Below are 24329 nucleotides of genomic sequence, written 5' to 3'. Positions count from 1 at the left end.
GACACTTTGGACAAAGATTGCCGCTCTTGTATTAGCGATACGAGGCTAGTAGGGTTGCTGGAAATCAAGCATGCTGTTTAACTGTTAACTGTCGATCTCCAATCTATTTCGAAATTGGGGTTACGAGGTTCAAACTTCATTTTATGTAAGTAGGATTTTCCAAATGGGACTCGTAGTCTTAATAGTACTGAGAGTCGGAGTTTGTTGCTTTTGAAGAGATACTGAAAGCGCCTGCCCGACGATATTGATAGATACAGTGGAAGGTGTTCAGTGCGAACGGATCTTTTCATTTAAGAGACTACCTGTGACGGACACGTTCCGATTGGTCTGCTGTGTTTCCTACGAAATCTGGACGAGCTCTCATCCAACTACACAGCAGTTCTCTACCCATTCCAACGAAGGTCTGAAACGAGGTACCGAACATAAGCACCAGATAGCAAAACAGCAACTCGGTCTTGGGGTTTGATGCAACTGTCAACCACTGCAATCAGCGGATATCACAGTCAGTCTCTCTTACTGCTCTCTACTATTAGAGACGTAGCATTCCATAGTCCCTTCCAACTGGAAAATAAGCGTTGGTGCACTCTTTTGCTGGGGTAGTCAATTTCTCTCGATGCTGCCAAACAGTTCTACTAGACGTCATTTCCCCTTCCCACCCGTTTCCTTCCCAAACGAAAACCACATGGGGCCCCGAAAGCTGACGGTCTGCCGTCTCCGAAACATCAAACGAGCGCTCTTTTGGGCAATGGTAGGAGCCCTGTTTCCCATGTGGTATCTCGTACGATCGGGAGTCGACCTCCGACCGGAATACCCGAGTCGTTCCCATTTTCAGTGCCAGGGAGATTCGAGGGATACCCGCCGTTGCGTCTTCCACAACGTCGTGGTCCAGGACGGAGTCTTCTGGCTCGAAGCGCCCGATCCGCGTGACCCTTCTGCCGCCCCACCCTCCCTTTTGTGCTCGACGACCAATGGTCCGGAAAAACACACGAAGCCGTGCGACGTGCGTTTCGCCGCCGACGCGTTCGCCTGGCGCACGCTCCTGGACGCGACAACGGAAAGTCGGCGCTTCGCTACGGGAGTGGCTCTCTACCGGCTCAATCCCGGCAACGCCTACCACGTTTTGTTCGAAGACATGATACCAATTGTAGCCAACCTGTTGGACCGGACCGGTGGAACTGCGGTCTCGTATAGTCCGGGACATGCGGACGTAAAGCAACACCAACCGCGAGCGCCGTGGGGGCTTTTTGTGACGGACCGGAAAATCACTGCCAAAGCAATGGAGGATAAGTTTTGGAACGAGCTTCTTCCCGAAGTCACCGTGGTCCATCCCACCACGGAAGTATACCACGTGGACACTTTACTGGCGGGGTCCGGAGTTCCCTGTAGTCACTGGGGACTTTGTCGACCCACAAACCGTCCCGTCGGTCTGTTCGACCCTCCCGACGCGGCCATTACCTTCCGTCACCTGGTCTTTCATCGATACGGGATCCAAGAAGAAGCGCCCAACGCCATGTCGTTGCCTCGGCAGAACCCTCCTCGGATAACTCTCGTGCAACGTACCACCACGCGGCGTATACGGAATTTGCAAGAGGTCCAAGACGCGGTCAAGGCTGGCACGGGTACAGTTGCACGATTGGTGGACATGGCCGAACTGTCCCTCCGTGAGCAAATCTCGCTGTCACACGACACGGACATTTACGTACTCGTCCACGGAGGAGCCTTGGCAAACACTCTTTGGCTCCCTCCCCGGGCGCTCATAATCGATATTTATCCTCACGGCTTTATGATTTCCGGCCGAAGCGCCCTCCTACACTCTATCCGCAAGGCACTGGAGCCGGCCTTTGCTGTTGGTCACCTACCCTTTCAAGTAGAGAACACACCGGGACAAGAAATACTGGAGGGCCCGTTGGCACCCGGCTGCGTTTGTTCCGCCTTTGAGTGTCAGTCTCACGTTTTTCATACCTCGGCTTGGATTCATATCGATCCCGATCGATTCCAGACTCACATGCAGGAAGCCTTGCACATCTGGCGGGAGGCCAATTACACACGGCCAATCTCACCGGAAGAGTTTCGTCTCCAAAACAACGCCGAACAAGCTCGGCGAGACGCAGCGGCGGCAGCCATAGGTGCTCCTGTGTGCTGGAAAAAAGAAGAGACGGAAGGAGACAATGTCACGTCCGACCATGGTTCCCCGCCAACTCTCAAGGCGAACGTTACGCGAAAGTAAAAGACTGGGTCTCCAGTTACGATAATTGCATATAAATATATATCGGCTTTAAGTTTGACAAATGGATTTTACACGTCAAAGGACTTATATAGGAATATTATTGCTGCCACTACGCTTTGGCTCGATACAACCACGTATTTTCGTCGTGGTGGCGTCCTCGTATCTAGAGGAGAGAATTGGATACGTTTAGTTTTGACCTTGCCAGCCAAAAATCTCATCCTTCCATGATATTTCTCGTTGGAGGCAGTATATCTCATATTATCCAGTATACAATCCCATCCGAGAAAGAAACGTGGGATGCGATTGATTATAGGAAATGCACTGTTACATTGTGGGTTGATTCGCCCCCTTCGATGCGAAGCAAGCAGACTGAATCAATATACTGAACATCAATTTACTACTCAAAACGAATTCTCTTGTTTTCCATTCTCGCGGACAAGGCGTCAAGACCAATATTCCTTTTGGCTTTGGCACGCAGAATGTCCAAGTTTTCGGCTTCTTCATCGGCAGCAGCCCATTCCAAAACCAAATGCCGTCCGTACAAATGAGTAGCGGATAAAGTATGCATAGCAGCAGCTGCCTCTTTCGCCGCCATGTATTCCACGAACGCGAATCCCCGATGGCTTCCGTCGAATTTTTTCGGCAACCGAACCTTTTTGAGAGGCCCGAACGAGCCGAAAAGCTGAAGCAGCTCTTTTCGGGTTGCTTGAAACGGCACGTTGCGAACCATTACTTTTGTACTCTTTGAAGTAGTGTTCTTAGCCGCCGTGGATGACACTCCTTGATTGCCAGTTTTGGACGATGGTTTGAGTTCCAGTATGTGCCCATCAACCGTGAAGCCTTGCAGCTTATTCAGAACTGTCCGCGCCGACTCATTCGAACCAAATTCAACAAAACCAAATCCCATCGACATTTCTCTCGTTGTCTCGTTTTCGGTACCAAATTTGCCTCCAGAACGCTTTACGGGAGCAATCTTCTTGGGTATACGTACAGTGCGAACATCTTTCACATGCTTGGAAAACACTTGGCGGAGCTGATCTTCGGTTGTGTGGAAATTTAGATTCTTGACGTAGATTGTCGGCGTGGGACCTTCCACCAAGTCATCCGTCTCACGGTTGGCATCCTCTGAGTTTTCTATCTGTATTATGTTCTCATCGTTCGTTTCTTCGGATCCATTGTCGATTCGCTTGGAAGCCAGGGGTGCCCACTCCAAGTACAAAGGCACATTCTTAAATCTTCGGTAGGCCAGCTTCCGGAAAGAACGTTTGGCATCGTTCGGGTGAGAATACTCCACGACCGCGATTGTCCGAGAGGGGGGCAAGAGAATACGAGAAGGTGTATCCCCAGCTCCACTGAATACCTTGACAAGGTCCTCTTTAGTAGTATCGTGAGGCAAGTTCTTTACGAGTATCATTGTCTTACTTCGCTCAACCAGCTTGGCGTCTTTGTCGGATGTGGCCGATACAAGAACATCCATGTCAATATTATGTAATCGGAAGTAGTCGCGGTTCTCTTCAATGACCGCTGTCTCCCCCAAAGCCAAGCGCACAGCTGCATCACCCGACGACAGTCCATCCTTCACGGCCAGAATTTCACCTTTTTGTAGTCCTAGCCTCGAAGCCAAATTGTCCACGACAGCATCCCCACGGACGAACGAGGCCGACCATCCAGTCTGCGACTCAGCTTGTTGCTTCCGCAATCGTTCCTGTTTTTCTTTGAACGTGAGATTGGTGCCATTGCCGTCTCCTAGAGAAGGTGCCTGACGAGCAGGTAAGACGTGCAAAAGACGACCTTGAAAGTCCGTGCCGTCCAGAGCAGTTTTCGCGGCTATGGCATCGTTTGCTTTGACAAAAGTCACAAATGCAAAGCCCTTGCTCCGTTTCTGATCGTCAGCGGGGACGTGGCATTCCACTATACTACCAAAGGCTTCAAAATGAGTTTTCAAGTCGTCTTCGGTTGCTGTGAACGGCAGGTTTCGTAGGAACAAGCGATTTGCAGCTATGTTCTTAGCCTCAGCGTCGTCTTCGCCAGCCAATAAATGATGATCGCCCACACTATCGTTGTTTTCTGTTGTATAGCCTGCCTGTATTTGGGGCTGTCCTTTCGGGGCCTCTTTGGACTGGGTTACAATATCGCAATCTTCGCTACTGTTGCTGGACGACGAGCCAGATTCACTGTCATCGTGTGGTCCTTCATTCATTCTATCGGTTTCTGCATCGTCCAGATCCTGAACTTGCACTTTTTTGGACTTCAAGAAGTCTAGATCGGATGTTTGAGCAGACGAACTCTTTTCTTCCGTAGCGGGTAGTGGAAGTTTGCGTTCCAGAGGATCTGCATTGTCTTCATCCGTAGCGTCATCACTGTCGGAATCGGATTCGGAATCATCGTGGTTTCCAGTAGTTGCTTTCGTTGCAATCTGATCGCCGCTTGTATTTGTGCCCGAATGACCATCATCGTTGGCCCAGAATTTGTTTTTGGACTCGGCATTGCTACCCACACCCATTACCGCCAGGAATTCCTCTTTTTTCTTTTCCAATTTGCGATCTTTGTCCGTTATTATCGGTTCGGAGCTTTTCTCCTGTTTGAAACTTTCAACGGCAGGCGTCGGATCGTTCGCAGTGGTCGTGGCCAACGATGCGGGGAGCGTAGCAAATTCCACTACGAGTTTGTTGGTCCGGCAATAGGCCTTGTCCAGTTGCCGTACACACACTTGAGCCGTACTGGGAGTAGCAAACCCGCAAAATCCCATGCGTCTAGACTTTCCGTCCTTCTTGAGCAGCACTCGACAGTCCGTAAGTTTCACGTGGGGATCGAGCGGCAACAACCGTTCGCGGACAAAGGTTCGTAAATCATGCGACGAGAACGAGGGGGGCAAATTCTTGAGGCAAACGCGAGTTGTTCCCGCCGGTAACGCTTCTTGGGTGGGAAGCCGAGCCTTGGAAGACGGTGGCATTTTGGCGGAGGCGCAAACGGGAGCAATGAAACGGACTGTTTTGGGGGACGTTGAGAGGAATTTGTTCTTTCCAATCGTCCCGTCTCTTCAAATCGATTGTTTCACTGGCTCGGAGTTACGGTATGTATTGGGTACTGCCTGCCTTCGATCTGACTGGCCAGAACGAACGGTGGGTCTAGCAGACTATTCGTCTTTGCATTTTCAAATACAAAATAGTATTTTAAATATTTCTCAATTGACCGTTCGGTTTTCTGGACAGGAATGTTGGTCAGACGATTTGGTAAGATACCTGACCCGGCCCTCTCACCCGAGGATTTCCGTCTCTCGAAAACTGCTTCACAGTCAATTTGTGACATTCCGGACATCGAAGTTATAAGGTAGCTATGGTTCAACGCACACCAGCAAACTTCGAGATTCCCTAAATTTGTTCGTTTCGTGTCGAGTGACAAGAAAATCAACGTCCACCGGGAGTCGAGTCGTTGTATACCTTTCCTCCAAGTACGGACAGTCACTTGATTTCTAAGCAGCCTGAGTGCGACACACTCCTGGAGTTGCTTGCATCCGTCGTTTGCACAGCCGATTTGGCAAACAAAAAACCATGAAACCTTCACGCGTTTGCGTCGTGGTGATCCTGTATTGGTCTCTCCTCGCCAAAAATCCAGGTCATAACAACCTCTGGGTTTGCGGAGCGGAAACGATAGTCTCCGGAGATCCAATCGAATCGAAAGAGGAGAAGAGCCTTAGCCAAAGCGAGACTTACGGAGACTCTCTTCCCACCGTAATGGACGCGTCAGGAGGCCCGGGGGACAGACACGAACAGCCGGATTCCAACGCCAGTTTCCGCAAGACGAGAGAAGCGGAAGAAGAAAATAGCGTACCGACGACTCATAACTCAGCGTCCGAACTTTCGTCTACGGCAACGGACACGTCCGCAGCTACTGCGGATGCATCCCAAGATGGTCCATCAGAGGGTACATCACATTCCGGAAACAAGCGCATGTGGGGAGCTTCGTCGACGGCTTCGGAGACGTCCGACAGCAATAAACACATTGACGAGCAAGAAAAACAGCCTCAGAACAATACTGCATCGTCCAATGGTACTCCTAGCAGCAATAGTCACCTGCCTTTTGTGCCCAAGGTGCCGTCATCTTCTGCTTCGGGCACGCATCAACCCCCGGAAGGGTACGTCATTGCCGCACGGGTCTACAACGATCCGCAGGACAAGCTGGCCCATTTCGACGACACGCCCTTGGCTCTTCCGTACTGGGAATGTGGAGTGACGGGATCAACGACTTCGCCACAGCCAATCAAGGATGCCTACTTTCGACACACGTTGGCGGGTACAACGTCTACATCGTGGAGTGGAACGGATGGAAAGCACCCGGTCTTGGTCGTGGCGTTGACTCCCCTGGTCATGGAGCTCAACTCCAACGTGGCGAAAGAATTTCAGCCAGGACAGGTTGTATTATTAGAAGATGTGTTGCTACCCGGACACAAAATGCGCCCCCTTCACAATCAGGATCTGCAGGTCTTATTCTTGACTTTACCCCAACAGCATTACCGCACCGGCAAGGAATACTTGTCTTTGCAAGCGGCCACGCAAAAGCACGTCAATCCATGTCCCAGCAATACAGATGCAGAAAGCGATTCTTCTGCAGCTTCTGTAGTCAATTTTCATCCTCGGCGGCGACAGGGACCACCAAACGTTCGGCGCGTGCGGACGGCCATTTTTACTCTGCTAGGCATATCCGTCTCAACCTTGGCGGCGGACTTTTTGGGGAAAACCGCCCCTCTATGGTTAGCCGTCGGGGTTGGTGGTACATGTTTTGTTGTCGCTGGTACGTACGGAATTGCACAAGGCGCCGAAATGGGGTGGACATGGTTAGAGGTCTGGCGAACACAGGAGAAACTAAAGGTCAGCAACCGCCCTTCTGCACAAATGGAGGACAACATACAGGCCGAACTCGACGAACGAGCGCTTATGCAATCCATAAATGATACGGAATCCGTTAGGAAATTGCAATGACGTCTCGATGATATCGTTCTGGAGGGGCCTCTCTTTTGAACAATCCAAGGAGAGAGAATCCCGAGACAATCCCGCTCTTCTGTTTCCCTGAATGTGAAGTTAGCATGCCGTCGGATCTACTATAATGCACGCATTTGTCTATCGAAGCTGACTCTAACATTCAGCAATGTCGGCGCCATACAGACACATAGAGAGACATGCAGCAAAAATGGATCCGTACATATCTAAAGCTCTGCTAGGCTTAAAGTAAGGTAACGGTAGCAGCATTTTCTTAAACACGACTTTCTCTTTTCTTTTACAGCAGGCGAGATAACATCGGAAAAGCAACGATCAAATAAGTAGTCAGTGTAGGGATAGTAGCACCGCCGTACATATGGCTCCTCGTACCGGAAACCCCCACCTAATGGAGGAAGACGGGGGAGTCGTGGCTGGTGCCATGCTCGGTGCAAGCGTCGCACGAGCACACGGATCGACCTGTTCCACACGAACAACTTGATCGCAAGGCCGAATAATGTCCGAAAGAAGCCCAGAGTTCCGCCGCGTTCGACCGGCGAACGCTCGAAAGATGGGACCCGCCTGGGTTTCGTCGCAATCGATGCAGGGCGCTAACGGGCAGGTGGGTGGATCTCCATTTGGCGAGTTGCCCGACAAGACAAAAGGCGCACACAGTAGAATACAGGCTTCGGCCGTTTTCTCGGTGTTGAAGTACCAAATTGTCGCCCATTCTGTGGAGAAACCGATCTCTTCGAAACACTGAATTGCCCGATCCGCGTCGATCAGACCAAGAGCACCGCAGCGGGAGCTTGCCTCCCGAAGGTTAGCGCCCTGTTCCATATACACGGCCAAATCTTGTAAACTGGAGCAGGCACCACAGCTTCCGTTGTGCGTGACGAACAAACGCTGTTGCGTTGCTTCTTCGAAGGTACCCGAAAAGGTGCGCAAGTGGTAGGACCAAGATTCCGGACACGAAGAAAAGTCCGTCAACGGCTCCTGCATTTCAACGACGCAAGCGCCCCCTCCAAGATTTTGCGACGGTGTCAGCGCACACGTTTCATTCGTATAGGGATTGCAGGCCGCATCCGGTCCAATGGGATTGGACAAGGTCAAATTTCGCAAAGTGGGAATAATCGAGGTAAAATTCGTGAAAGGCGGATCTATTGGGCACATTTCCCCTTCGTTCTCGACGATGCAAAAGCATCCGTCACAAGTACGAAAGCCGGCCAACCCGTTGCTGTTATTAATAGTGGTTTGCAACAACCGGTGTGAAACAAAAGAGAACTGTTCCTGGTAAGAGGGATCTCCTAGGACGACAGAAACAACCAATGCAACCAACAGGAGCAGCAGATGACTCCGAACATATGCAAGAAGCGACACTTTGTATGGGGTATCTTTTTTCATGCTGCGTTTGTTTACACCCTGAAAGATTTGGGACGCCAGCAAAGCAGGCTTTTTCTTTTGTAATGCAACTGTATTCTCTACAAGCAGAATTTCCGAAGAAGACTGGCTACTTTTTCAGCTAAAAAACTGCAGCGACTACCGACTAGAATCGTGCAAGAAGAGCACAAGATCAGTGGTCTAGTTACAAAGCAGAGCAAACCACAAATTATACCATAATCTGCTTGAAAACGGCAGCGATAACCGACTAGAATCTACTAGAACAGCACAAGATCACTCGTGTATTCTTATATTAACAGTAAGGTGACGGAAAGGGAGAAATTGGATGTATATGTATACGAATTCATGTTTCGTCATATGCGAATAACTTTTTTGTATGACTCACAGTCAAGCGACGGATGAACCAAACCAAGAAGCACAGGTGTCTGGACAATAACGGGCTAGAATTATGCCTCTGAGGAACTACTGGATAGGAGTAGATACTTTTGTAAGTTCATCAAAGGTGTAAAACATAAAGTAAAGGCTTCTCCAGTAGACCTAGGGACATGAACCCCATGCTTGACGTGGTTTTTTTAGCAGATTGCTGGTATTGTCAACCTTTAAAATGCTGGCATTAAGGCACTTGGACGGATCTTCCATAGTTGTCATGTTTGTCAATCCATGGGCCACTATGGTGATCCCTGCTTTGAGCCTGGTGCATCATTGATGTCCTACCTCTTGTTGTCTAAACGCTCTTGTTTCTGGCATTTGTTTGGTTTCCCTCCATACTCTCATTTCCGGAGAATGTACCTTGCTTCAGGAACTTCATCTACTTTGAAAATAAAATAAGTCAGAGGAACTCCGGTTATGCATCGGATCTGTAGCACGCATCCGCGGGGACAACCTTGCTGCTCCTTTCCGTTGTCCTCCATTGTATCATGGGTCAACCCTGCGTTGAAGGTGATTAATGTAAATTGATGAACAAGTAATATTAAAAAGTTGAAGTCTTTTTAAATTTTAACGAAAACAAAGCAAAGCCATATTTCCTCTCTACAAATAGAAAAACTATGGATCTTTCTCTTCCATTGTCAACTGGAATGACAGTTTTGAGTACCGGTTTGCACCACTTGGGTCATGACACCCAAGGCAAGCCTATCGAAACCAATCTTGTGTGTTTGCCCACAAATCCCAACACGGATGGTTTGGACAGGTGCAATCCCAATTAAGTATCCAGAAACATTGTGTGACTGTTCTGGGACTTGAACATTGTCATGCTAAGGAGCATGGTAACTATAATAAATGTATGAATGTGCCTACTGTACCGTGTGTAACACCATGGAGACAAATGAAACAGACCACAATGGCACCTGGCAAATTGTGGGACCAAATGGAAAGTGAACAGATTAGCTTTAGTTTAGAGCTTATATAACTCAACGACAATTGTGTGAAAACTATATTTGTTAGTTTGTATCTCTTTGTTAGAAGCCAGATAAATCTTGATCACCTTGTGCTGTCTTCAGAAGCCAGGAGATACTTGACCATTGCATCGATATGCAGATTGAACTTTACCAAACTACATTTAACCCTAGATTTTCGTTGACGCATCTGCTGACCGAAACATATGACTCTACATGGCGAATAGTCCTCCTCAATTGATGCAAAAATTGAGCATTTAGTCATTATGCCTGACTGATGACTACACTTGCTGATCTATGACGTGGAAAGCGTATATCGTAGCGGGGTCTCGTTGACCTGACTGATATCACCGCCCTAATAGAGAAACAACAGAGGGAATGTCAGGAAGTGGTCGCGTAGGATGTAGAGAATTTAAATGCAACCATCGGACACATCGATTTTGGTTGAGTGATGCAGGGGGGCACTTATGGAGGTACCTTACATTAATCTATTTTTTTTCGAAACGCATTCCAATCACCAAGAAGGAATCGGTAAAATGTGATGTCGGCGTTGAAAGTAGTCAGATTGATGAACAAGTCATACTTATAGTACTAAAGTCTTTTACAACTCTGGTAAGCAAACCCCTATGTCCGTTTTGAGATTTAAATGACTTTTGATCTTTCTCTTGCTTATACAGATCAAACTTTCCTAAATTTTATTTAGGGCTATATCTTCGTTGGAGAATCCGTTGAAATATATATATATATATATACGGCAACTATTCATACTCAATTCAAACAAAAATGAGAATTTTGTCATTATGCCTGACTGGTGGCTGCTCTTTCTCTTAATCTGCATTTTTGTCTCGCAGAGTTCTGTATGAAGCGAAAACTTACGGGTAAACGTTCGCTAAAATTTATCTTCGAGCAACGTCACGAGAATACGCCATTGCAAGTCGCGGCAGGCTTACCCTTATAACATGGCACTGCATGCGACCGAATTAGTCTAACAAATCGACTTCGACTTGTTGAGAGCAGCAAGTACATTCTGGAGTCAATGAAGTTTTAGATCAAACATGTAGTAAGGTTATTTCTACCATGTTTAACTTGTACGCGGTGCCTACAGGTGGGCTCGGCAGATTATATTGGCATAGAGATGATATAGAGGCAATGAGAAAAAGGAAAAAGCAATTTTCCGTTTGGGGGATATGCCGATTCGAAAGTGTGTAAATGAACGTGTTGACATGGGCTTGAGATCGCTTCGATCACACTCTTTCGATCTTTTTTAGATAAACCTGAAGCTGGTGGGTAGATTTTTCGATGGAAGTCAAGACACCACTGATGGAGGTAGTCCGAGAGTAATCCTCTGTTTTTAAAGTTTTCATCTTCAAACTCGCGCGAGTCTCTTGACTACGCCTCATTGATTCTGAGAGTTTTCTGAGTGTAGCCTTGTAGCGTTCATCGAATGGCAAGTAGCTGGTCGATTCAGCCGTGAAATTGGATAGCAGACTTAGAGAGAAGCGGTCCACATCCTCGTCGTCGAGACTCATGCAGACAAGTTCTTCCAAAGGACCTGTAGGAGACATACACGGATCGAAGAAAATTTCTTCACCTAGAAGATCCGATCCGATCTGCTCGTCGACCTCCATTATTGCGTCAAAATCTTGGTCAGTATTATCTGTCTTCCACTGTTCAAAGACACTACTGGCCTCCTCGCTAGAGTTAGCAGAAAGTTCTTCGTCCATCAAATCGTTATTGTTATCCCATTCGATGGGGAGTATGAGTTCGGCCATTGCTGAATCCATGATGCACAAATAATATGCGTTGGATCAGATATGAATGAGATTCTTTTCAGTACGAAATCGCTGATACTTCAGTTTGTGCCACGAAGAAAGCTGTCGGGAACGATGCAGTGCCTAGCCCTTTAAGTGACCGACAGTTCAAGTTCCCCGTAGGAAACTTACCAGGATGAACAAACCATTTCATCTATGAAGTAACCGCGATATCTGTTTTCCTCATAAATGTAAAATAAATTTGGCCTTTCCATCCAATTTACTAACTGGCATAAATACCAAAAGTTGCGTTAGTTCGTAAAGTTGATTTGTGGACTTTATCACAAATGCCAAACGCTCGCAAGTAAGGCCCAAGATGCGACTATCCCGTTTGTTTTACTATCAAGTTTCACTGGATTTACAGCCAGTCTCAGAATAATAATGACCCGCCTTAATTGGCTAGTACAAAAACTCTCAAAATATGGAATTGTCTGCCCATGCCACAAAATTGTTTCTTTCTTTTTCAACTTACCAGTATCGACTGGTTATCTTAGGCGATATCATTCCAACGACGGATAGTAATATGATAAATCGTCCATTCTGGAATTAATATAGGAAAGTGGGTCATCTAGAACTTCCGTATAAGTCCAGTCTTTGCTCGTGTATAGGTTCCCCAAGGGTGATCAACGGATATAACCTCTTCCCCACCAAAATACAATACACAACACAAACGTGTCAAAAACGCATATTTTGTTCATCAGCTGTCCAAAATCAATTGATGCGACATTTTCCGACAATCCATATTCAACGCATACGACTATGCTGTAAGCCGTTACAACAATTCAAAAGTGGACACTTGTCGCTGCCTACGAAGACTGCATACGAGGATCTCTGGACGAAATTTGAATCGGAAAAGACCTCACCCGAATCCCTCGATGGGATTTGAATGGGTGATGTCGTTAGTTGCTTTCACATCCATCAAAGGAGTCGTTTGAACTCTAAAAGCTTATCAACAAGAAAATTGAATTGCGCGATTGTTTGTACCAAGCACAAAAGTTCTTTTTACTTTTTACAGCAAAGTAAAAGAATTCTCGCTGGAACGTAAATTGTTTTTGTGCGTTCTTTTTGCTAGAAACATAGGCGAAAGCAAAACGAGCTGACTCTATGACAGCTGTTACTTCAGCCACTTTCTCTCCCGATGAAATTGCAATGCTGACTGTATATTTCTTGTCTAAATTGGCACGGGTTCACTTGTATTGCCCAATCGCGTCAAGTACACGAAAGCGTCGGTCCCGAATCCTTCCATTGACATGATGCTTAAATCGCCACCAAAGTATCGACAGTACGATCTCGAAATCGGCAACCCGTAGCCCAGCCCAGCCAAAGGGGAGTCAATTCCGTGATCTTGGCCCTGTCCTTTGGCACCAGCGGTTCCGACCATACCCGCTTGAATGGCTGGATCCGCGGTCGTGAAAAGATAGGACCAAATCTTCCCCATATTGGATCGGGGAATTCCGCCACCTTCGTCACTAACCTTGATCACTACGTCCTCGTTGTCGGCACCATCGGCAATAATTACCTTGATAGGCGGAAATTCCGGCGAATCAATACCATGCCATTCCACAGTGGCACGCATACTGTTTTTAATCAATTCCAACATGATATAGTCTACAACACAGCGAATTTACGTTAGGCGGATGAAAAAATGAACCGTATCCTGTCACATTTCGCGGATAACCAAAAGTCCTGTCCCCATCCTCATCCCTACCACTCTCCTTCTACTTACGCAAATGAGTTGGTACATAAGGAAAGGTCAAATCTAGTCTTCCACTCATAATGACTTCCGGAGCGTCACCATATTTGCGTGTGCACATAAAAGCCGCATCATCAATGGCACGCTTGACAATTTCGTAAGGCGAAGTATGGGAGCATATGATACCGACGTAGTTTTCCACCGGCGGTTGCCGCAAGGCCAGATACTGGCCAATCAACACCCGAATACCGATGCGATCCAAATAAAAACGATCCAAGAAGCGGTGCGTTTCTTCCTGTAATTCAAACCCGTCCGCCCCCTTCTCTTGGCGAACAGCGCTGCGGAACTCGTACGCACCTTGGGCCATTTGAACCAGAACTTTGGAATGCCGATCGTAGATATTTTCAATCAAGGCAGCGAACCCTTCTTCCTGTTCGGCTGATTGTATCAATTTGTCGAAGCTGAGCAATTCAAGAAAACTCTTCACGTACAAGTCCCTTACCAACTGGATACTGGCCATGTCCTTGAGTAGTGGTATGCCTTCCAGATCGCGGATACGATGAGCGAGTCGGATGGGCAGCTCGCGACGTAAGAATCCGGCTACTTGGATCAACACAAGTTCCGTCGCTGCGTGGCGCTCAAGCTTCTCTTCCGCAAAGGTCTTGTGCAAGTACTCGCCGCGACCGGTACGCATCAAAGCTTGTAGCGAAACGGACGTTTGCGGTTCGTGCGCATAGTGGGTTATCATTTCTCGCTCGGTGTCCGTAATGGATAATGGAGCAGCTGTAGTAGAAGCGTACCTCCAAGATTTCACCGGAAACTGGTGTCGTTCTCTATAGTTAATCGTGTTCGGGTTCACACTATTGCCGTGACCGACCGCCATCGATACGGTAGCGCCGAGAGCAGGCAAATGCAGTTTCACTGCGCCGCCAGAAAAGTAACGTAGGGTCGCCTTCGGGCATCGTAGAGCCGACCGAGACCCAGTTTGCAACATTGTGGTTCGCAATGGAAACGATGCTAGCGAGAGGAAATCCCGATCAAAGAAGTAGACGTTGCTATAAACAGCTACGGTCACGTGATGGAATCAGCGGCGAACCAAATGAAAATCTTGTGTCACGGTCCTTCGTGTATTTACATTACTGTTAGTCAAATATGTCTGTCATCTGTGGCGGATGACAGACATCATGTCAACCCAGGCATCGTTGAGACGCGCGTCATGTCGTCCCTTGCACCTCGCGGTATAGAATTTTAGTCTTGTATGTTGTCATCGGGACAGACGGACAGAGCTTTCCATGGTTTCACATTTCCGAATTCCATTCCGAACGAAACTGACTGTGAAATATTTTACAGTTAACTGTTTTGTGCGAGCATTTTCCAATGTGAAATATTTTTCCTGTCTAGTCTCGACTGTGAACACGCTGTGTCCGGCTCATTGCGGACGTTCCAGCTTGAACTTCGCCCAGCGTTTTAGGGTAAATGGCAAAAACAGAACAAAAGCACATTCTGATATTCTGCCGGTTGGCATCTTCAGTGGAAAATTCTCTGTGGGTGTGGTGGCGGCCGACATTGGAAACGTTTGGCCTGAGTTGCTGTTCAATTGAGCAAGACAATGAGATACTGACAGTGACATAAAAAGAATCAGTATTTTTTGAATTCCAATGCAGAAGCAGAGCTTAAACTCTCCCACATTTTTGTTAATTGGGCATCCAGTTTACGTTAAAAGCGATGGAAATTCGAGGGTGTGAAGGCGATTCGGTCATAACAGTTGGAAGGACGCAATGATGAAGCCAGCTAGGAAAGATCAGCATGCTTCCCGGTACGGCATCCAAATCCACGTACTCAACAATGGACCAATCTGGATCGCGATCCCGCCAATCAAAAAATCGCTCCCGTTCCCGGACATCCAGTGTGTGCGTATCTTCGCGGGGGTGGGGTGATGGTTTGAGAACCAGCCGGCCTCCGTAGGTAGTTGTCTGCGGAGAGCCTGCGTCAACGTAGTACACCGCGCTCCATGCACTACCTTCATGTGTGTGTAGTCTGTTCCAAGACCCGTTCCGGGAGGTATTGATCCAGCACTCAATATTGGACGGCTCCAAGTCCAAGACATGATTTTGATGTGGATCAATTTGCTGTACGCTGTCAGCGAAGAAACTGTAGAGTGCTAAGCATGCCCGACTGTACGTGTCGTCAAGATTTCTTTGCGACAAAAAGTTTGGTGGGCCATGCCATGATCCTCCGGCGTTGCTGACGTCCAGTCCAGCCGACTTCAATTCTTCCGCCAAAGCCACGACTCGCAACGTAGTGTTCAGATTTTCGCAGTCCAATAGATTTCGACGATAGACGTAGAAACTTGCAGCCTTAGAAGTGTCAAATTGGCGTGTCAGACGCATGCACTCCAAATCTGCGGATCGACCCTCCAGCGTAACAAAATGTGATTCCAACCGAACAACTGAGTCGTAGCGTACTCGTCGTCCGAGCCCAAGCTGGTATTTGAGGATATGGGGAGGTGGAAGCTCGTAAAGTCCGGCAAGAATAGCCTTGATTAGATATGCTGGCGCAGCAGAGCTATCGTTGACGTCGGTGTTGTCGTTGCCTCCCTGGTCGAAAAAATGTGGCGCATTGGATGCTGATAAATCGAAGCAATCCTCCCAATTCTTCTCTTCTTCTAGATCAAATAGCTTATCTAAAAGTGGAATAAACTCTTCGTCGTCATCTGCGCCGACTTCAAATAATTCACTGGTATCGCCTATATACCTTTGAGTCTTGCAGTAGCTGTTGGACGAAGGAGAGTCTCGCAGACTCTGCCGTCTAAATTCATTGCCATCATCGCAGTCTACCTTGTTTTGGGAGTCATATAGCCTCTCCGAATCATATCGTTGCGATACTTCGAAAATTTTCATATTAAGCGTAAGGTCGAAAGAAAAATGCAAAGTCAGTCTAATGAATGAAATTCCTCTGTTCTCGAACTGATGGAGCTGTGCACTTCCGCTCTCTTTTTCGGGCGGAGGTCACGGGAATCAGACATAACAACATCACTTTCACCGTGACATCAAAAAGTGAGCGACGTAACGGGTTATGATCAAGTCTTGCGAGCGTCTCTCACACGTCAGCCATCCCCCGTCCCACTGTCAGGCATATTTCATTGGTGTAAAATATCTTTTGACTGTGAGAAACAAAAGACAGAGGCTTGGATCAGCAATGCTTTTACAACGCGGTCGTCTCTCATTTACACATCAGTCGATCTAGCTAGAAACATTGTCACAAACGTTTTTTTTCCATTTTAAGTGCTGTAGTTGTTGGTGCCGATCTCTGGAGGGCGGGGTAGACAGTGGCAGAACCATTTGCAAGGGGTGCTCGGCGTCTGCGGTTACAAGATATATTATTGGTATCTAGGAAAAACTTTTACGCAGGAAACAATATTGAAAGATGGAACAAACCGTTAAGTCAACTACAGTAGTAAAAGACTCTACGACGAAAGTCGCTGAAGTTGCGCTTATCGCACGAGCCAACGGATGAGGAACAACAAATTATGATCAAGCCTAGAACGCCAGGTTTCGAACGTCGAACCACGAGCTGTTACCAGTACTATGGCCTCAGGTGGTCAAGATGGCCGACTTCCGGTCGCCTCTTCCGTCGTCGACTACACCCCCGCCAACGGTACCCCGGCTGCATCATAGACAATACCGAAATCTTCCAAACCGTGACTATCCAGTCGCAGTCCCTTTTCGTTGGCCAAGTGCAAAATACAAATAAAGTAAAACGGCAAGGTCACGTCTGCTTGCGTTTTGGTGGCTTCCAGGTCTTGCACGGCCTTTTGAAAGGATAGTGGCAGTGATGGTTTAGAAGGGGTCACAGCATCGCTCAATGACATGGAGCTGTCGTCCGCGTCATGATCCTTGTGTTCGCCGAGCTTGGCTGGCTCGGCCAGTTTTGCTTCCAGCTCGATCCACAAGTCTTTCTTGAGTCGCTTGACGTCCACCTTTTTGGCGACCGTGGCGTAGCCCACGTGAACCTTGTCCACCTTGCGGATGTCTTCGAGCGGTGCAACGAAACTCATATCGTCATCGTCGTCACCACCAAAGTCGTAGCCGCCACCTTCACCGTCGTCATCGTGACCATCATCCCAACCAAAGGTTTCGACGCCACCCATATTAAAGCCGACCGCCTTGGGCGTAGATACCTTGTCCCCTCCCCCGGCGACCGATAGACCACGACAGACACTCTGAGGCCGCAAAAAGAGGGTCGACAAAGTCTCCACGTCCATTTCGGCGTCGGGAGGCAACAGGTTGGAATGCTCCGCATTCGTGTACTTTTGCACAATGGCTTGACTCCAGGACAAACTCGACGTCTTCGGTGGTGAACGAAGTACATCGTCCAGACAGGCCGTGGCAGTCAAATCAACCAAAGCACGGGGTTTCTTGCGTTGAGACTTGGTCTTGGCGACGGAAGGTCCCGTGGTGGTTGCAACTTTGGGCGTGCGTTTCCAGTGCGTGGCTCCGGCCCAAGCATTATTCGCGTGAACGGCGGACGACAACAACTCGGCGTCGAAATAACGGTACTGATCCTGGTCCGTCAACGCTTGCGACCCCAGCAACGCCTCCAACAATGCGGTGGATGTCGGTACGTCGGTGTCGGATGCGCCTTCCTGGGCTTGAAAGTTTTGCACCGATCCGGAGAAGGATATGGAGGAATACCGAGCCCCCTGCTGGTCGCGTTGGAGAAAATCGTCAAAACCCGCATCATCGTCGTCCCCATCGTCAAAACCACCACCAAAGTCGTCGGCGTCGTCGTATCCAATCGATAATGATTGCGGAGGCTGCTGTGATGTACTCGAACCGATGATTTCTTCATATTCTTGGTCCGTTTCGGATAGAAACGACTTGTTGGTCCGGCGACTTCGTTCCAAGGCTTCTTGGTGAATGCTTTGGTCGGCCTGCGTTTCTTCGTCCGCTGTGGGGGCGTAGCGTTGCGAACCACGATTTTTGGTGCTCGTCATCGTCGGGTTGTCGTCGAGAACGAATCCTTCCGCGGCGAGACGATCGTGTTCGGCACGGAGGGATGTAAGCTGCGGGACGAGCGCCAAATCTTCCAAAAAGGTACCACCGGTGTTGCCGTCGGGGTCGTTTGTGTTGACGAGAGCTTCGAGTTTGGCGCGAAGTGAGGAAATGTCAACGGGAGCGTAAGTTGTCTCGTTAACGTGACGGTCATCTTCTGTTTTTTCTTCGGCGACTGGATTGGAGTCATTACTGGTACTGTCAAAGACGACGTTGCAACCGTGACTGCTGACGCCCAGATTTGCGAGGAGCAGTCCCTTGGCACCCCCTTCATCAAAAGTCTTGGACATTTTGTGAAAGAGTGGATCAATATCGAATGCGGCATCGAGCTTGTTGAGGTTAATGTTGGCTGTTCCGTAGGCGCAAGAAGAATGGATATGTGGATGGAACGAATGAATGGGAAAGTAGCAAGGTGTGAGAGGGGGACAAAGGGCGTACATCTACAGGAAGGTTGGCTACGCACCCATATTGGTTTCCAAGGTGGATGCGTGGGACGAGTGAGTGGATTTTTTGTGATTGCCAGCATTGTGGTGATCGGGATCCGGATGGGTGTTTTTGTCTTTGTCACTATCGGCGTTCTTGTGGTTGGCGTTTTGGTCGTTGCGGTTGAGATTGGCGAGCACCTTGTAACTGGAAAGGTGTACGTCGTCGACCCGGTAGGAATAAATCTTGACCGATGCGTCAAGTGTACAAGATGCCTTGGTAAAGTTAACGCGCTGACGGCGTGGCGTTGGCGTGGGTTGCGCGTTGTTGAGAGTGAGTCGATTCTTGTCGTTTTCGGGACGGCGGTGATCGCGAGGGAGGTCCTCGTGCTGTTCTTCTTCTTCTTCTTCTTCAAGGAGCAGGAATTGATCAATATTCTCAATGAGTGCTAGATTCCAACTATTGCTGGCGTTGATCCTATTCTCGGCGTTCATTCGAATGGCTTGTTTGTAGAGTTCGCCGAGTTGTGCCGCGGACGAAGATGTCGTCGTTGTCATTGTGCCATCGTTGCGACTGTGACGGGAATGATGCTGACCACTGAGACGCAAAAAGCGTGCCGACGAGCGACGTCGGCGACGTCCCGGCGCGTGGGTGGGGAGTACGCTGTGTCGGACGGAACGGACGGAAGGTCGGGGGGGCTGGTGTCGTGTCGAGGATGACCCGACTTTGGTTGTGAGGCTCGATACAGTGGTAGACGACGTCTCTTCGTCCGCTTCGTCGGTCAGAATCATCCGACGACGACCCGCGGGGAGTAACGGCGGTACACCGCGACGACGAGGGCTGTTTGTGGAGTCGTCGTCATCGTCGCGGAGGTGAGCGTCCCCTCCGTCTTTTTCGTCCAGGTCGACGTCGTCGTTCACGCGATAGTCGTTCCCGACACGGACAGTCGTGCGAAGCGAAGGATCCTCCATTCTACGAAGAATTGTATCTCTGGTTGTTGAGTACAGTTGTTCTTCTTACTACGTACGAGACAAGGAAGGAATGATAAACCAGGCCTTTTGGGGGGGGAGTTGTCGTTGTCCTCGTCCCATGGTATGGGGCGAATTGGACAGAGACCGTGGGCCTAGGGATATCGGCGTGGGTGTTGTGGGCACGGTCGGCGTGCGATGAATGGCTAAAGTTTTCAAATCTTCCAACGATCCATTGCGGATGCGGTACCCGTTGGTTTCCGTCTGTCCGTCTATCTGTGTAGGTCGATACGAATGTCGGACCGACGTTCGTATCGAACGAACGAAACGAAACGCATGGAATCGACGTCACAGTGAACCAACAAGATTTCGCTCTTAGAGTGTAACTACGACTCTCGAGACAGCTACGACTCGAGACACCTACGGTTATGGTACAGAGTGTATCTTCTCTCGCTAGCTGGAGCCCAGACAGAGTAAGGTAGTACCCCGTGGTATACCCCACGTACCCTCTTCCCCACCACCCAGTGCCTCCTTTTCACGGTTGTCCTGCCTAGCCATTCTTAGCATTATCTCATGAAGTTGCTAGTCGCTGCCGTCGTACTGCTGCTGGGGCTCGCGGCGAGTCCCACCGACGCCTGGACGTTTCCGGGAGCCCCGTTCCACAAGCCTGTCGTACGTTCCGTTTCGACAGACGCGTCCCAACGACCACAACAAGCATTCCATTCGCAGCAAGACCGTACTCTTTGCCAGCCGCCGGTGACGGTCCGTCCCAGTCGAGTGACGACGGCTGTTCTGGGCTGGTGTGCCGCCATCATACTCGGCGCCGCCGCTCCGTGGCCGGCCGTCGCTAACGACGCTCGCGTCGTGGGACAACTGCAAGGATCCGGACTAGTCTTTAAAGATACTCTGCAGATTGAAGCCTTTGACGATCCCAAAATACAGGGCGTCACACTCTACATTAGCAACTTTCAGAAACCCATCACGGAACGCCTCAACGCCGGATTCTTCAACGATCCCTCCTACGCCAGTGTCGCCTGTGCACAAACCTCACCCAACATTCGCGTAGCCGACAACATCAACGTCTCGCCGCAGGGAGAACAGGTCTTTACGGAAAGCAAGTCGCTCCTCTTCAAATCACTCCGGGTTCAGCGGATTTACGACGTGGACAAGCAAACCGCCGTCTACGTTAGTTTCAATACCCGACTCGACAAGTCCGACGACAGCAACAAATCGCGATTCAAGTCGTCCCTCTGTGCCGTGCCTCTCAGTAACAACAACAAAGCAACCGCTGCGAACAGTGTCGCTGACGCCGTCGCCAAGGCACCCGTCGGAGCCGAGTGAAACGTGGCCTTGCGTCTCGGCAGCGACCACCTCGATCACCAACCATTACCATAGCTAAATCCTACAACAAGCAATACACTACACTAGCAACGTAAAGAGTACAAGAGTAAAAGAATCGAATCGGTCCTCAAATACGAGCTATTTCCAATCCAGATACGTTACCATCGAACGAAGAGTTTACGGGGCATCCCACGAAGGGTAGTGACTGTGAAACTCGAACGTTCGATTCTTTCGTAGGTCGGCCCGTTCCCCTGTCGAACACCGTTTGTATACTGTAGGGGTCCCGCACCACAGCCATCGGAAACCGGTTACGCACACCGGTGACAGCACTCGCAGGTCACCTTGCTTTTGCAATCCGCCATGAAATTGGTCAACACGTGTTCGCGGGTGAGCGCACACACTTGGACCGGTACGTCACCATGAAACAAGTTGCCGGATACCCGTAACGTCTCCAAGTGTTTCAAAAAGCCAAATTCGGCCGGAATCGTCCCCGTGAACTGATTGTAGTCGAAATAGGCTTCCGTAAGAACTTCGCACGCGGCAATTTCGCGGGGAATCGTACCGGCCAAGCGGTTGTTGGCCACAGACAGATCCCGGAGCTCCCGCAAACCTGCGATGCCCGTAGGGATTGTGCCCGTCAGCTTGTTCCTCATGAGATGCAGAATTTGCAAACCGTGCATGCGATTCCAAGCTTGGGGAATACCACCTTGAAAAGCATTGTTGTTGAGCTTGAGTAGGCGCAAATGTGACAAACCACCGAGGGAGACTGGCAACGGCCCTTCAAAATTGTTACGCTGCAAATCGACTTCCTTCATGCGTAAGGTTTTGAGGAATATCTCGTTCGGAATAGTACCCGTCAAGAGATTGTTGTTGGCTCTGAAGTGTTCCAATCGACGCATATTCGATACTTCTGGAGGAATCGTGCCCTGTAGATAGTTTTGGTCTACCCGTAGTTCGAACAAGTTCGTCAGCTTGCCAATTGAGGTGTCCAGTCGGCCGTTTAAGCGATTGTTGTTGAGGTACAGGCCAATCAAGTGCTGACAGCCTTCTAGATCGGGAATGTCGGCAGTAATGTAGTTATTGTCCAAGCCTAGATCTCGTAACTGGTACATACGATTAAAAGTAGACGGGATGGATCCCTGTAAGCGGTTGTTGCCCAGACGGATCGAGCGAACACTCTCCATGAAACCCATTTCGCTAGGCAGCGTCCCCGTAATTTCGTTACGGTTCAAGAACAAGTACTGGAGTTCGATCATGCTACGCCCGAGTTGCAGAGGAATGGTTCCTCCGATACTGTTGCGGGAAAAGTCCAGAACCAGCAACGAATCGAGAGCTTTGAATTCCATTGGTAGTGTACCGTGCAGCTGGTTCGCGGTCAAGTTGAGTGCAATAATCGGCGCATTCTTGTCAAAGTCCGCTATTTCCACTCCGTTGACCATTTCGCCTTCACAGAGCACGCCGTACCATTTGCAAACTCCCTTGCCCGTCATCCAGTAATCCTTGCGCGTCCAGCCGGGATTAGGGACACCCTCAAACTGTTGTCCTTCGAATTGAATAGGCTTTTGCTCTCCGTATTGCTCCGAGAAGGCCAGGTAAGAACCGTAGTAAAAGACCGCCAGAGCGTACCGTTGGAGAATGAGGGGATCCATGGGGTCGAGACGGGCCGGATCCGAATACGCCACCCAGCGGAGTGCGTGGTACTCGGCACTGTCGTAGTTTAGGAACACTTCGGTGTGGCTCACACTTTCCGTTACAATGTGATCCAAAACAGCGTTGAAGCGGAAAGAATTATTTTCCCGAAGTATCTTTTCCGTTGGTCTGCGTTGCAGTGCCATATTGGTGGCGTAGACAATCGCAAAAAGACTTAAAAAGACCATGGCCAACAGTCCCAATCGTTTCTTGTCGCGCAGAAGAGATTTGAAAAACATGACACGCGACGCTAAGATCGTGCTGCATTGAGTCGCACGCATAGACGACCGACGCTTGTAATCATCACCCAGAAACACATCTCCATCCGTGGCTGCTATCGCATCGTGCTCATTTCCTCTTATCTCAGAACCCGACACCTTGAAAATGAACTTTCCGACGGAATGAACCGCATCACTGAACAGTCCCGACACCTGCTCGGTATAAACGCCAGCGGAATGGTCCATTAAATTGAGTGACGGACCGGAAGATTGTCGTTGCCCAAATAATGTGTGGTGACCGGTGGTAGAATTTCCTCGCATCGGGGTTGTTTGTTCTTGCGAGTCGTCTTCGTCGTGCAGAAACCGACGAGCCGTCTCTTGGTTGCGTTGGCGCATGAAGGAGCCGTCGGCTTCGGCAAAACTGCTCGTGTCGAGCTCCATTTCCGCTGCCGTACCCGAAGCTGCGGCTTCCATCATCTCTAACTGACGCTGGCGAGCAACCTTGCGCTCATAATGAGACTGGGATTTTTCGTAAAGATTATCTTGGCTCATGGTGCGGATAGCGAATGATGTGGACTCGAGCGGACTATTGTATGCTCGACTGCTATTGAAAGGACTCGAAAGCCTTCGGAAGATTCAATCGCCTTGACTCGACGGCACTAGCGTGGGGACTCACTTCCAAGTCAGTCCAAGAATTTTGACGATTTTTGAGATCGCAATGGCCGCCCTTTGCTCGAGGGGAAAGATTAAAAGTTCGAATAGCACGTTGTGTCGGTCGCCATTGTGTGACCGAAGTAGAATAGACAAACACAATGACTAATCTGGCCCAACAAAATGACTTTCGTTATATATATATATAAATAGTCATAAGAAATCCTCAATGCCATTTGGCACATACACAGTCAGCCATTTTCCATTTTGCCATGGCTTGGACAGTGAGTTCCTCCCGACTTTTGGCCTTGCTTTGAAATTTGCTGGAGCAATATGGATTCCTTGACGTTGGTCAACTTTGTTTGTAACTGGCTGTTGACTGTACTGTTTCAGCTACGAAGCGAAAGCCAGGCCATTGTCCCTATCGTAGATCCGTTAATGGTGTTTACGATATTATTTTCTGATCGATGCATGCCAACCAAGGTA

At 49.1% G+C, this 24329-nt stretch overlaps 8 protein-coding genes across 8 annotated transcripts; 2 read left to right on the top strand and 6 right to left on the bottom strand.

The window, feature by feature from the left end:
• Positions 1-682: 682 nt before the first annotated feature.
• On the top strand, positions 683-2227 carry PHATRDRAFT_36289 (predicted protein; the record flags this gene model as incomplete). The annotated part of the gene is made up of 1 exon (XM_002180903.1): positions 683-2227. One exon carries the CDS (start codon positions 683-685, stop codon positions 2225-2227), a length of 1545 nt encoding a protein of 514 aa, XP_002180939.1.
• Positions 2228-2279: 52 nt separating this feature from the next.
• PHATRDRAFT_20740 (predicted protein) lies at positions 2280-5225 on the bottom strand. The gene is made up of 2 exons (XM_002180714.1): positions 3185-5225; positions 2280-3142 (listed from the first exon to the last, which is right to left on the bottom strand). The coding sequence occupies exons 1-2, from the start codon at positions 5178-5180 to the stop codon at positions 2625-2627; spliced, it is 2514 nt and encodes an 837-aa protein (XP_002180750.1). The 5' UTR covers positions 5181-5225; the 3' UTR covers positions 2280-2624.
• Positions 5226-7548: 2323 nt separating this feature from the next.
• On the bottom strand, positions 7549-8604 carry PHATRDRAFT_36287 (predicted protein; the record flags this gene model as incomplete). Its single annotated transcript, XM_002180713.1, has 1 exon — positions 7549-8604. The coding sequence occupies one exon, from the start codon at positions 8602-8604 to the stop codon at positions 7549-7551; it is 1056 nt and encodes a 351-aa protein (XP_002180749.1).
• A 4184-nt stretch (positions 8605-12788) lies between these two features.
• Positions 12789-14816, bottom strand: PHATRDRAFT_50961 (predicted protein; the record flags this gene model as incomplete). Its single annotated transcript, XM_002180712.1, has 3 exons — positions 12789-13414; positions 13533-14126; positions 14774-14816. The coding sequence occupies 3 exons, from the start codon at positions 14814-14816 to the stop codon at positions 12978-12980; spliced, it is 1074 nt and encodes a 357-aa protein (XP_002180748.1). The 3' UTR covers positions 12789-12977.
• Positions 14817-15193: 377 nt separating this feature from the next.
• Positions 15194-16405, bottom strand: PHATRDRAFT_46348 (predicted protein; the record flags this gene model as incomplete). The annotated part of the gene is made up of 1 exon (XM_002180711.1): positions 15194-16405. Exon 1 carries the CDS (start codon positions 16397-16399, stop codon positions 15194-15196), a length of 1206 nt encoding a protein of 401 aa, XP_002180747.1. The 5' UTR covers positions 16400-16405.
• A 734-nt stretch (positions 16406-17139) lies between these two features.
• Positions 17140-20067, bottom strand: PHATRDRAFT_36284 (predicted protein; the record flags this gene model as incomplete). Its single annotated transcript, XM_002180710.1, has 3 exons — positions 17140-18902; positions 19017-19964; positions 20004-20067. The coding sequence occupies 3 exons, from the start codon at positions 20065-20067 to the stop codon at positions 17140-17142; spliced, it is 2775 nt and encodes a 924-aa protein (XP_002180746.1).
• Positions 20068-20512: 445 nt separating this feature from the next.
• On the top strand, positions 20513-21296 carry PHATRDRAFT_46347 (predicted protein). Its single transcript, XM_002180902.1, has one exon. The coding sequence runs from the start codon at positions 20518-20520 to the stop codon at positions 21283-21285; it is 768 nt and encodes a 255-aa protein (XP_002180938.1). The 5' UTR covers positions 20513-20517; the 3' UTR covers positions 21286-21296.
• Positions 21297-21593: 297 nt separating this feature from the next.
• Positions 21594-23744, bottom strand: PHATRDRAFT_46346 (predicted protein; the record flags this gene model as incomplete). Its single annotated transcript, XM_002180709.1, has 1 exon — positions 21594-23744. One exon carries the CDS (start codon positions 23742-23744, stop codon positions 21594-21596), a length of 2151 nt encoding a protein of 716 aa, XP_002180745.1.
• Positions 23745-24329: the final 585 nt, after the last annotated feature.

Source organism: Phaeodactylum tricornutum, chromosome 10, assembly GCF_000150955.2.
Source record: "Phaeodactylum tricornutum CCAP 1055/1 chromosome 10, whole genome shotgun sequence".
NCBI lineage: Eukaryota > Bacillariophyta > Bacillariophyceae > Surirellales > Neidiaceae > Phaeodactylum > Phaeodactylum tricornutum.
This window is presented reverse-complemented; position numbering and strand designations above follow the sequence as displayed.